The 12,420-nt window shown below is 57.6% G+C and overlaps 1 protein-coding gene across 1 annotated transcript in view; it reads left to right on the forward strand.

Moving 5' to 3' along the window:
* The window catches only part of COL17A1 (collagen type XVII alpha 1 chain), a 50,716-nt gene extending 38,778 nt beyond the window's left edge, over positions 1 to 11,938 (forward strand). Inside the window, exons 35-57 of the mRNA XM_030335229.2 lie at positions 3 to 83; positions 1,392 to 1,427; positions 1,973 to 2,050; positions 2,941 to 2,994; positions 3,132 to 3,173; positions 3,331 to 3,384; positions 3,767 to 3,826; positions 4,161 to 4,187; positions 4,437 to 4,469; positions 4,555 to 4,620; positions 4,928 to 4,978; positions 5,464 to 5,589; positions 6,333 to 6,470; positions 6,958 to 7,023; positions 7,335 to 7,436; positions 7,906 to 7,995; positions 8,097 to 8,207; positions 8,650 to 8,796; positions 9,050 to 9,403; positions 9,983 to 10,120; positions 10,367 to 10,429; positions 10,585 to 10,665; positions 11,021 to 11,938. Of these exons, the coding sequence (XP_030191089.1) occupies positions 3 to 83; positions 1,392 to 1,427; positions 1,973 to 2,050; positions 2,941 to 2,994; positions 3,132 to 3,173; positions 3,331 to 3,384; positions 3,767 to 3,826; positions 4,161 to 4,187; positions 4,437 to 4,469; positions 4,555 to 4,620; positions 4,928 to 4,978; positions 5,464 to 5,589; positions 6,333 to 6,470; positions 6,958 to 7,023; positions 7,335 to 7,436; positions 7,906 to 7,995; positions 8,097 to 8,207; positions 8,650 to 8,796; positions 9,050 to 9,403; positions 9,983 to 10,120; positions 10,367 to 10,429; positions 10,585 to 10,665; positions 11,021 to 11,073 (2,051 nt within the window). The 3' untranslated portion in view covers positions 11,074 to 11,938. The remainder of the gene's footprint in view (positions 1 to 2; positions 84 to 1,391; positions 1,428 to 1,972; positions 2,051 to 2,940; positions 2,995 to 3,131; positions 3,174 to 3,330; positions 3,385 to 3,766; positions 3,827 to 4,160; positions 4,188 to 4,436; positions 4,470 to 4,554; positions 4,621 to 4,927; positions 4,979 to 5,463; positions 5,590 to 6,332; positions 6,471 to 6,957; positions 7,024 to 7,334; positions 7,437 to 7,905; positions 7,996 to 8,096; positions 8,208 to 8,649; positions 8,797 to 9,049; positions 9,404 to 9,982; positions 10,121 to 10,366; positions 10,430 to 10,584; positions 10,666 to 11,020) is intronic.
* The last annotated feature ends 482 nt before the right edge of the window (positions 11,939 to 12,420 follow it).

The following is a 12,420-nucleotide window of genomic DNA, read 5'->3' on the forward strand; positions in this document are numbered from 1 at the left end:
AGGGGGGTCATCGACGATCACTGTCCCAGGGCCCCCGGGCCCTCCTGGAGCCATGGGACCACCAGGACCTCCGGGTGCCCCAGGTCAGTTGCTTTCTTGCTTTGCCGTTTGGTTGCATTTAAGTACAGCAGTGTTTGCTCAAATCCTGAACCCCAGGGAGGAACCCCAGGAAGAGTAGGGAGCCCCCTCCACCCAGCCTAGCAAGCCCTCATCCCACCCCAGCGAGCAACCAAGCACCCTGCAGGCACCCTTCACCAAGCCCCACAGCACCCTTGGAGGTTCAGCGGGTAAATGACTCGCCTAAGGCCACTGGGCGAAGAAGTAGCAGAATCAGGATTGGGCCCAGGTGGTTCTGCCTCTGGAGCCTGGGTGTGACTTCAGTTGATTTCCCTTTGGAAAACAATTGAGTAAAATGCATCAAGGGCAACAAAATTACTAGGAATCTGTTTGGAGAAACTATCTCCACATTGTCCAACCACGGTGACATCCCTACAAATCACAAAGACTTAGAGCCTAGAAGATCATCCTGGTTTTTAAAAGTACAGGATACTCAGTAGTGTGGCTCTGAGGTTCAACTGTACTTTTACAAGATGAAAATAAAACATGCTGGGGGGGCGCCTGGGTGGCTCAGTCCATTAAGTGTCTGACTTCGGTTCAGGTCATGATCTCACGGTTTGTGGGCTCAAGCCCCGCGTTGGGCTCTGTGCTGACAGCTCAGAGCCTAGAGCCTGCTTTGGATTCTGTGTCTCCTCTTTCTCAGCCCCTCCCTTGCTCTCACTCTCTCTCTTAAGAATAAACATTAAAAAAAAAAAAAAGAAAGAAAACATGCTGTAAGGAAATGTTTACAGGTTAAAGGATTATAGGTGATACTTTTTTATATTTTTCCAAAATACCTGTGATTTTGTTATATCTATTTTTTTTAATTTTTTAATTTAATCTCGACACCCAACGTAAGGCTTGAACTCACGACCCTGAGACATCGAGAGTCTCATGCTCTTCTCTGACTGAGCCAGCCACATGCCCTTATCTGTGTTTTTTTTTTTTTTTAATTTAAAACATGTGTAAACGCAGTAGGTGATTTAGCACAACCAACACAAGTACGGATCAGCCTTCCCTTCTGCTAAGCTCCAGTAAGAGGGAGAATACAGGGGCGCTGAGAAGTTTCTTAAACACTGGGAACAGAGAGGGCAGCTCTGTCTGTCCCAGAGCCCGGGTTTTGGCAGAGGAATTCTCATGATTCTCATGGGATGGACCACAGGTCTGGTCTCAAATTGCTTATTGCTCTCAAGTAAGCAAGCTAGGTGTGTTTGGACATGCCCTTTTCTCAGTTCCTTCTAGAACTGTGACCCTAGAGATGTGGTAAAGCCTTTTCTTCCCAACTCCATCTCTAGGTCCCGTGGGCCCAGCTGGTCTCCCTGGACAGCAAGGTACGTCAGTCCTGAAGCACAGGACTCTGGGCTCGGGGGGGGGGGAGGGGGGGGAAGGCTTCCTTTCCCGGCTGGACTTGGGACCCCGCCTTAAAGCGGGAGAGCTGCATTTTGGAAGAGAGATCACGGGGTGATCCGGTGCTTCATCAAGGGCCTTACAGGGCCCTTCTTCTTGGGTTTCTGAGAAGATAGGGGTCCTCTGGACAGGGGTTTGGGGCTCTGTGGCAAGCTGGTCAGGGTCAAGCTTGGCTATTTCATAGGCATCGAGGCTCTTGTGCCCAGATCCTGATAATTGTGCTACTTTCCAGTGATTTATCCAAACACCAGAAAACAGCCTTAGGAAAAAATGGTCCAGTTTCCCCTGGGCTGTTGGGCCTGCAAACAGGAATGTTCACTCCTGATGCTCCAGACCCCGCCCACTCCTGGCGCTCCGCCCCACCCCGCCCCACCCACCAGGACCCTCCGAAGCCCTATAGAAGAAAGCATGGGGAAGGAAGAGGGGTTGCTGCAGGTGGAGCCCCCCTGAACTCGTGTCTTTTACACAGGCCCCCGCGGGGAGCGAGGACTTGCCGGTGAATCGTTCATGGGCAGCAGCAGCTCCATCTCTGAGGTCCTCTCTGCCCGTGAGTGCCCCCATGTTCTCTGGGGCGAGGTGACACTGAGGCGGGAGCGGGACAGATGGCAGCACATTTGGGGCCTGTAGCAGCTGGACCAGTGAGTCATCCTGAGCCCTCATGTGAGCAAGGGTGACTGGTTCCTCTGAAAGGCCATGCCAGCCTCCAAGGAACAGCAGGCCTTTTGTCGGCCCTGGGGGGGTGAGTCATAGGGATGGGGCAGCTGTCGGAGAGGTTCTTGGGATTCTCGGAGGACGGGGGTCAAGTGGGGCCTCTGAAGGGAGCTGGGCGCTGGGAGAATGACTGGCAAGAGAACTGCCTCCCCCACGGGGAGCAATGACGAGGGTCCACGGGTTCTCAGCTACAGCCCCGGCCTGGGAGGGTGACTTCTGGGTTCTTCTGTTTCCAGAGTCCATTAAGGAGCCCAAGCAGACATGCCGCTGGGTCTCCCACTTAGACACCTGATGGCAAAGGCAGCAGCCAGCCGTGGCCCAGCAACTGCCGTGTGCTAGACATTCTGTCCTGGGACCTCCCTGGGACTTCACAGTGCTCCTGGGACATAGGTCTTAGACTTCCGGTTTAGAGAAGAGTGAGCTGAGGCCGAAAGAAGTCAAGAGCTTGCCCGGTCACCAGCCAGAAGTAGCAGAGCAGGATTGTGAACTCGGGCTGACACAAAGCCACGTACTTGGCCATCAGGGCATTTGATGGCAGCTCTGCCCTGCCCAGCCTGTGAGCGAGGAGCACCCCTAGCAGAGGGGGTCCCGGAGGGCCCTTTGCCGTGACGCAGAGCTGGCCTGTGGGTGTAGCCCGGGCGCCTGGCGCTGATGAGCCTAATGAGGGCTGGTGGGGAACAGCTTCATGAGAGCTTTTGCTTATTTCTGGTTTTTTTCTCTCCACAGAAGGTCTTGATTTACGGGGTCCCCCCGGCCCACCTGGCCCACCTGGGCCTCCAGGTGAGCATCTCAGGGATCACTGGAAGGTGGGGAATCGTGGGGGACAGGGCACTTAGTGAGGAAGCCGGGGTCCTGATCACAGGGGCAGGATCAGCTCCCTGAGTTCAGCATTGCCTCTTGCTCACTCTTTTCTGCAGGACCTTCCATTCCAGGCCCACCAGGACCCCGAGGCCCAGCAGGTGAGAGCTGAGCTCCCTGGTGAGAGATACGAGACCATGGCGCCCACGGCCTCTTCTGGGCTGGCTCTCAGGAAAGTGCTGCCTGGCCACTTCTCCTGGGCAGAGGGTTCATGGCCCATAGCTTGGCTTTACTAAGTCTTGGTGGTTCTCCTATTAGGGGAAGGCCTGCCAGGCCCACCAGGCCCACCAGGATCTTTCCTGACCAACTCAGGTAATGTTAGAGTCCAGTCCCCTCGCTCTCCACCCCAGCCCTAGCTCCGGGACACGCTGTGGTCACAGGCTTGCGGTCTTCCTGACAGACTCACCATGTTCCTCCTTCAGCCCTGTCGCCAGGGTGTGTTTGCATAGACTCCGTAGAACGGGAAAACTTGTCCCTTGTGGAAGATCCACCCACCCACCCATCTATTTATCCATCCACCATTTGTTATTTCCTTTATCCTTCGGTCTAACTTTCCCACTATCCACCCATCCATCGACCCACCCATCTGCCACATACCAATTGAGCACCCGCAGGATGCCAGGCTCCATGCTAGCAGCTGCTCCCTTACAAATACCACTGTGCTCACACTCAGAAGTCCTTCTTTCCTCTGCAGAGACCTTCTTCTCTGGCCCCCCAGGCCCCCCTGGGCCCCCGGGCCCCAAGGGAGACCAAGGTGAGTAGCGTCTTGGGGCACAGAAGCCCGTGTGCCCCTGCTTGCTCGGGGTGGCCAGGAGAGTCTGGACGAGGCTGGGTCACCCGGGCCATCTGTGCATCCTCCTGCCGTACCCCGGGAGGAACCTGGCGGTCTGGAGCATGGCGGGAGGCACAGTGGCTAGAAGCTCCAGAAAGACTCCCCACCACTGTGCTGGCCTGCTGGCACCCGTGGCCATGGCCGTGGCTCGACCCCACACTCCGGCAGGAGCCCCATCTCTTCCCCTCCGGGCCCCTTGCAGCCATAGCACCTGGTAGGTATGCATCTCACAACTGTGTCTGCCTCCTTCCATCAGGCCCCCCAGGCCCTCGAGGACACCAAGGTCAGTAGAGCTGACATCAAACAAAATGTGGGGTGGGGTGAGGTGGCCAAGGCTGACCTTCCAAGCCTTGAGCTTCCCATGAATGAGTCTGATACAAATGAGTGAGGGTAGATCTGAGTGGGTGTCTCTGGGAAGGGTTGGGAATGTGTGCGTGTGTAAGGGCTGGGGAGGCTCGGGAGGGAGGTGGCGTTGGGCTGGGCCTAGGGAGGAGCGCGCCACTGACGGTCCCCCCTCGGGTGTGTCCCTCAGGCGAGCAAGGCCTCCCAGGGTTCTCAGCCTCAGGTAAGTGCTGAGCCCCCACCCCCGCTGCTGGCTCTGTGCAGAGCCCCTCAGCTCTGGGTGACTGTACTGTGTTGTTGGTTCCCAGGCTCCAGCTCTCTTGGACTCAACCTGCAGGGACCGCCTGGCCCTCGGGGACCCAAGGGTGACAAAGGTCAGTGAGGGGAGCAGCCAAGAAGGCAGGGTGCGTGAGAGCAAGGATGGCCCGCAGAGTATGAATAGAAGGCAGTGAGTACTCACTGGTGTTAAAGGCTTGGGAGGAAGGAGCAGCTGGACGGAGAGAGGGATGAGGACGTGAGTCCAGTCTCTGCCTGAAGGGGGCTTGTGGTAGCATTGCAGAAATAAGACTGAGAGACCTGGGACAGTTGTTGAGTCACATGCTGATCAACTTGGTTGGGCCCAACCAGGGAAGGCTTCCTAGAGGAGGTGATACAAACAGGTCTTCTTGTGTTGGATTCTAGGCGATCCTGGGATCCCAGGGGCTCCTGGCATTCCTGGTGGTCTCTCTCAAGGTAAGAACCAAAGGTCTTCTCTCCCCTTCCTCAAGCAAGGACACTGATTCATTCACCTGTCCGCCTCCCACACCCATGATTCGGTGCTGATCAGGTCGCGTCTCCATGTGCTAGGGCCTCTGCACTGCCTTTAAGGAGGTTACAGGTTGGTGGAGATGGGAGGGAAGGACAGTACAGTGAAGGTGGCTGGTGATGCCGAATGATGGAGAACAGGACAGACCTGGGAGCTAGGGGCGTTTGGAGTTGAGGGGGCCTCTGGGGCTGAGTTGCTGAAGTGGGGTGCTGAAGGGAGGGTCCGGTCCAGCGAAATCCCAACTCTGTGCCCTTTCCAGACAGTGGCTGCTTATAGGCACTCCCCTCCTCCTTTCCTTCTCTTTGCCACCATCTATTTCTCCCTCCTCGTGCTGTGGAAGCTGTGTCTGGGCCCTTCTTTGATCCTAAGGTGGGCTTTTCCTGGCAGACTCGGAAGGCTTTCCCTCCTACAGGGGGATCGTCGTCGGGCACCATGTTCGTGCCGGGTCCGCCAGGCCCGCCGGGCCCGCCGGGGCCTCCAGGCTCTATCAGCAGCTCGGGCCGGGAGGTCCAGCAGTACATCGCTGAGTACATGCAGAGTGAGTCCCGGGATCTGAGTGAGTTTGTGTGGGTGCGTGTGCCGACGTGTCTGCTCGGCCGGGCGTCTCCAGTGCTCTGTGAAGCCTGGCTATTTCGGGAAGCCTCCGGTCTCCTCCCCCCCAGGTGAATAGACCTGACAGATCCCATTGCCCGTACCAGTGCGGCGAGGCGGGGGAGGCTCTGGGAGTGGGTGGGAGCCAGGAGGCTACCAAAGAGATGTGCTTGTGTGTGCACACGCGTGTGTGCTTGCCTGTGTGCGTGCGCGTCTGTGTGCACGCACGGCGGGATACAGCAGCCTGTGGGCCAGGCCTAGGTCAGAAACCCACCCCGGGAGCCAGGACCACATGACCATGGACTCCCTCAACACCCACCTTCTCATGGCAGCCCACACAGGTGCGTCCTCACCCACACACTCATCCGTGGGAACACAGCCACACACACACTTTCACACAAGTGTGCACCCCCCATCCCATACTCCCGCTGCACGTCTGGGTGTGATTTCTAAGAATGTGCGTACAGACTTTGTCAAATGGCGGCCGACTGGAGCCTCGTCGGTCCTCAGTCTTCAAGTAGCATCTAATCCAGCACAGGCCTTGGCCTCAACTTTTCTCTGTAACCAAGAGTCTAGGCTCCCTGCTGGCCCCACCTTGGGCCATGGATGGGATGAGGTGCTTCCGGCCGTCTCTGGGGGGAGGTCACGCCCTCTTGGGGACAGGCACGACTTTGCTTTCTTTGTCGGCAGGCGACAGCATTAGGTCTTACCTGTCTGGAGTTCAGGGTCCCCCAGGCCCACCTGGTCCCCCAGGGCCTGTCACCACCATTGCCGGAGAGACTTTCGACTACTCGGAGCTGGCAAGCCGTGTCGGGAGCTACTTACAGAGTAAGCCTGTCCCCACCCCCACAATGACCCCCCTCCTCCCGTGGTCACTTTGCTCCAGAGCCTCCTCGCTTACTTTGCTGTTTGCTTCGCCCTTCGGGATGTGAAGTTCAGTTCGGAACTCGGGGCTCTCTGCCACTGGGATCCGGCTTTGAGAACAGAGGCCACGTGCACAGCCACGTGTAGCAAGCCTTCTTGCGGTTGACAGAGGTGTCCTGAGTATGTGAAGAGGGATCGAGACTGGCAGGATCTGGGAGGAGTGAGGCTAAAGCCTACTCTGGAAAACAAACCACATTTCTTACCGAACGAACACAAACACAGCCCCCCTGTTGACTTTTGCGTGCATTCACAACAGCCTCCTAATGCCGCCGTTCGTTCATTTTCCCCAAACGGAACAGCTAGCTGGCCGGGTCTTCGGGGTTCTGGAGCAACGAGGGTGTTGCTTCGGTTTTGCTAGGAAGCAGGTAACCTGAGGTTTCCTTCCCGACAGCCTCGGGGGCCGGCATCAGCTCCTCGGCCTCCGTCTCCTCTGCGGACATCCTGGCGGCCCTGCAGCGTGAGTGGCCGCCCCGGGCAGGAGGGCGGGAGCTCTGCGGCCCAGCTCGCTCCCACCTGAGCGCCGAGAGAGCTGCGGGCGGGGTGCTGATCCTCCTCGCTCCCAGCCTCTGAGCCTCCGTGGGTCAGCACTGACTGGGGAGGGGGCCGCAAGTCTCAGGGTCCCCAGTGCCGGGTAACCGCGCGGGTGCCTTGTTGGGGACCTGCAGGCTTGCCGCTTCCCGGGGGACTGAGAACCCACAGCTCAGGGCCAGCCTGTGGGTGTGCAGGAGCCCGGGGTGGGGCCCACGCCAGCGCAGCCTGTCCTTCCAGGGGAGGATGTGAGACAGTCCCTGCGGCAGTACCTGACGGATTGGTCCCTGCAGTCTCTGGACTACACCGAACTGAGCACTCGTATCCTCAGCTACATGTCCAGTGAGTGCCCACCCTTCCGGCTTGTCCCCTGTGGCAGGCGGTCAGTGGGGTGGTCCAGGGAGGAGGTGGGCGCTGAGCTGTGTCCAGAGTCCAGAGACCAAGTCCAGAGGGCCTGGTCTGTGGGAAAGAGCAGGCCCCGAGCCTGGCCCGGGAAGCCAGGAGTATCTGGGATGCCGTCCCACAGGCAGTTTGCACACACCCCACTTGTGCCCATGCAAACCTCCGACACACCCCTGCACGCTGACCTGCACTCGTCCCAGGACCTACGGCCCTAGCTTCTCAGTGTCGATGGCAACTGTAGTCTGAGTTCCTCTTTCGGCCTGTTTCTTCCTGCTGCCCCTCTTCCCCTGCTGGGATCCCACTTCTGTCCAAATCACTCCTGTGTCTGGCTTCCTCTCTGACAAGGCATTTCCCCCTGCTTTGCCCTGTCTGATCAGAATCCATCACAACTTGGGCTTTTGTTCCTCAGGCTCTGGAATCAGCATTGGGCTTCCTGGCCCCCCGGGGCCTCCCGGCTTGCCAGGAACATCCTATGAGGAACTCCTCTCCTTGCTCCAAGGTAAGGCTGGACAGGGGCCACTGGTCCACGTGGCCTGGGGTGGAAGGCAGAGGCCTTGGCCCAGGTCCCTCCACTGACTCCGTGCTCCTTTGCTGTCTCAGGGTCTGAATACAGAGGCATCGTTGGGCCCCCAGGTCCCCCTGGGCCCCCAGGGATCCCAGGCAATGCGTGGTCCAGCATCAGCGTGGAGGACCTCTCCTCTTACCTGCACAGTAAGGCTCAGGGAGGAGAGCAGGGGACCAGAGCCTGGCCTCCGGGGCCCCCATGGTTTAGCAAGGGCAGCCATGGAGAGTTAAACGCAGTCCTCCCGATGCACACACCGGGCTGAGCCTGGAGAGGAACACGCTTGCTTTTGAGGTGCTTTCAGCCGTGACGGGGGGACTGGTGGGAGAGACGGTGATCCCAAGTGCAGCCCTTAGAGAAGTTCACAAGCAGTGCATGATCATGTGGCAGGAGGGTGCAGGGGAAGGGACAGGATTTGGGCCGAGTGAGGGCAGGGAGAGCAGTGGCTCTGGAGTGATGGCAGGAGCTGGGCTCCCAGTATCCCCTCCTCCCCTACCCCCCTCCTTCCCAGGAACCGCACCCCTGAGCGCAGGCTGGGAATTCAGTGCGCCAGCAGGGCAATCCCTGACCTCTCTCTGGCTTCCCCTCCAGCTGCCGGCCTGTCATCTATCCCTGGCCCTCCAGGCCCTCCTGGTCCCCCAGGCCCTCGAGGGCCCCCAGGTGTCTCCGGAGCCCTGGCAACTTATGCCGCCGAAAACAGCGACAGCTTCCGGAGTGAACTGATCAGCTACCTCACCAGTAGGTGCCCCTTTTCCAGAACTTGCTCCTCCCTGTGAGAGGGCAGCTGGTGCTTGGAAGGCACCGGGAGGCCAAATGTGTGAGCTCCAGCGAGGAGAGCCCAGCTTCTTCCCAGCCGGCACGCCTGCTCCCGTGCAAGTGCCTTGGCATTTGCGTTCTGCTTTGGGGCCGTGAGACCCTGGGAGAGGCCTCAAGACTCCCTTTCTCTCACCCCCAAACCTGAGCCCCACCTAACGTGGCCTCCTCCCCACAGGCCCGGATGTACGCAGCTTCATTGTGGGCCCACCGGGCCCTCCAGGGCCACAAGGGCCACCGGGGGACAGCCGCCTGGTGTCCATGGACGGCTCCTACAGTCGGAGCAGCGGCTCCTCCTCTCACAGCTCGTCAGTCAGTCGGGGCACCTCCTACAGCTCTTCCATGGGTGTAGGAGGAGCCAGCGGAGGCTCCCTGGGTGAAGGGGGGGCCTTCGGTATGGACATGGGCCTGGGCCGAGGCTACGGGGCAGAAGGTGGCACGTATGGTGGCGAAGGTGGACCATTCGGGGCTGGCTTTGCCGGAAGTCTGGACTACAACGAGCTGGCTGTTCGGGTGTCTGAGAGCTTGCAGCGTAAGTCATGACCCTTAGCGCAGCCGGGAGGTTGGGTGGGAGCCCTTGTGCAGCTTGAATTTCAAGCTCCAGAAACTCCCCCTCTCATTTACGGAGCACCCAGGCTACGGGGATGGCACTTCGGGCATCAGATGGCGGTGGGGGGACAGAAGGCAGGTGGTCCAGGGCGAGTTCTCTCAGCCAGCTTAGTTCAGAAGCCCCAGTCAGAACGGGATCAGTGTGGCCGGGAGCAGGGCGTGTTGGTCTTTGGACTTTTGCTACTCCTGCTACCTGGTCTTGTCAGAAGTTTTGATGATGACGATGGTTACTGGTGGGGGGGGAGGGGAGGTTGGTTAAGAAGTCCTTTCTCCCGGTAGCTACTAGCACAGCTCTGCCGCCAGAAAGCCTCTGAGGAAAGGCCACGGGAGCAGAGGCCTGGGCCAGTCCGCAGGGAGGGACACAGGAAGCCAGCAGGGTTTCTCCCTTGCTGCTGCCTCATCTAGGTTAACGGCACGGGAGTTCAGCAACCCGAGGGCTCTTGTCCTGCAAAGAGGGGCTGAGAGACCCTGCTTCCTGTGCCCACAATCTGTTGCTTCACAGGTCAGGGTCTGCTGCAGGGGATGGCCTACACCATCCAGGGCCCACCAGGCCGGCCAGGGCCGCAGGGTCCCCCCGGCATCAGCAAGGTCTTCTCTGCCTACAGCAATGTGACCGAGGACCTCATGGACTTTTTCCGAAGTAAGGGCAGCCTGTGATCGCTTTCCCAACACTTACCTTGCGGCCTGGTCTCAAGTGGGAGAAAGTCTCCTGAAAAACTTCAGTTATTAACCCTTGAAAGGCTGCAAATCTGATAAACTCTTAAGTCCGTTTTCTTCTTGTGGGTCCCAGCTGTACCTCTCCCTTCTGTGCTTCTCTGAACAAAGCCCTTTACCTCCCAAACTCCAGGGTGACCTCTTGTCTGAGACCACTCTTGTCTCCCCGCAGCTTATGGAACCATTCCAGGTCCCCCAGGGCAGAAAGGAGAGGTGGGCACCCCAGGACCCAAAGGTAAGTGGTGGCAGGGAGACAGCTCCTGGGATCCCGTTGTGACCACCCACTCTGGCTGGGAAGCCACCCCTTGACAGTGCTATCCAGGGACCCGTGTGGCTCCTCCGGGTCCTGCGCTCCCACTTGACTGAGCACACCCCGCTCTGTCCTCCCAGGTGAGAGGGGCCCTGCAGGACCACCAGGTCGGCCTGGGCCACCCGGCCCTCAAGGGCACAAGGGAGAGAAAGGAGACACAGGTAAGCCGTGGCTGCCAGTTCAGGCAGGGCTGGGAGGCTGGCTGATGCTCAGAGAAGTAGGGGATTTGTTCCGGGGCAACCCTGAAAACTGAAGGCGAATGCCAATTACTGAAGGCAGATGCTGCCCCAACCACCGTTGGCATGGCAGTGCAATGAGCCGCTAGGGAGAAAGACTGCCCATGTGTGGAGAACAAGAGGACCGCTCTGATGAAATAGGGTAAACCATGTCAAGAAACTGAGTCTTACAAGCGACTTTATCTCACAAGCCCATTCTGCAGTTGTAACAGTCGCTATAATTGGCTGACCTAAAGGCCCACAGGCCACAGGAGGTTTAACTTCCTCCTCTAACTTCTAGGTGACCAAGTCTATGGCAGGCGGAGAAAGAGAAGCATCGCCATCAAGCCGTGAGCTCCCCTTGGCGGAACAGCCCCTGGCACCAGTTCGTGCAATGGCTTATGACGCTCCTGTCAAACTCTCTCCAGAGGGCAGAAGCTGGAGGCTCACTTCCTACCGAGCCAGCACAGCCAAATAGAACCCCTGTTTTAGTCTGGAACAGTCTCTATATAGATCTACATCTCTCTATATAGATATAGTATCCAAAGGCCCCCAACCTGAACCCGCTCCGCTGGCGAGCGAGACTGGCTACTGGCTCAACCTGAGCTCCTTGGTTTCCTTAGCTCTTAGATGTAGCTGCAACCCAGGAAAGCCAGGTGCATACTTGCGGGCTCAGGAGTCCTTGAGCTTTGCCTGAGAATGACCAGAAAAGGGAAGACGGGAATGGGGAGTGTTCTGGTTCTGTCACTGCAAGGCTGCACCGTCTGCTCCTTCCTCCGTTCATTTCGCATTCTCTAGTCATAGAAAAGACTTGGCTAAGAAGCAACTCTTGTAACTGAAAAAATTAAGAAACTCACTTCTGCTGAAGATGGTGACAGGGTTTCTAATAGTCCTTTCTGGCCACAGACCTCGTTCCCACTTGCTTAGATGGTCTGATTGATTGTAGCTGTGGTTTCCGCGGCACCATGCTGGCCTTTAGAGATGGGTTCTACTGAACTTGATCACAGTAAGGGGGAGGAGAAGGGCAGCGGGGAAGGAGGGAAAATAGGAAACTCGATGCTAGGAAAGATGTCATTCTGTTCTGCACATGGGAAATGGCATGGGGCACTGGGCATGGTTGGTTTTTAAGCACTTTTCAGTACCTAAAATATGTATGTGGTCTGTTAGATGAAAAGTCATTTCAGATACAAAATTTCCAATTAAAGAGTTTTTCTAAATACTATGTTTACTGTGATCCATCTAATCAAAGTGAGAGAAAGCAACAGAATGAAAAAGAGAAGGGAAGAGGGAAGGTGGTGATACGCGGTTGGGGAGAGAGGGAGACAAAGCAGGGAAGAGAAATGGGGAGAGAAAAACTGGGGGCCAGGTGGGGAGACAAAGAGGGAAATAGAGACAAGAAAGAACAGGAAAGAGAGGGAATAAAAATGAAAAAGGGAAAGGGGCGCCTGGGTGGCTCAGTCGGTTAAGCGGCCGACTTCAGCTCAGGTCACGATCTCACGATCCGTGAGTTCGAGCCCCGCGTCGGGCTCTGTGCTGACAGCTCAGAGCCTGGAGCCCGTTTCAGATTCTGTGTCTCCCTCTCTCTCTGCCCCTCCCCTGTTCATGCTCTGTCTCTCTCGGTCTCAAAAATAAACGTTAAAAAAAAAAAAAACATGAAAAAGGGAAAGAGGAAAGAGACAAAGCAAGAGAGAGAGGGAAGAG

Source organism: Lynx canadensis, chromosome D2 (genome assembly GCF_007474595.2).
Source record: "Lynx canadensis isolate LIC74 chromosome D2, mLynCan4.pri.v2, whole genome shotgun sequence".
Classification (NCBI taxonomy): Eukaryota; Metazoa; Chordata; class Mammalia; order Carnivora; family Felidae; genus Lynx; species Lynx canadensis.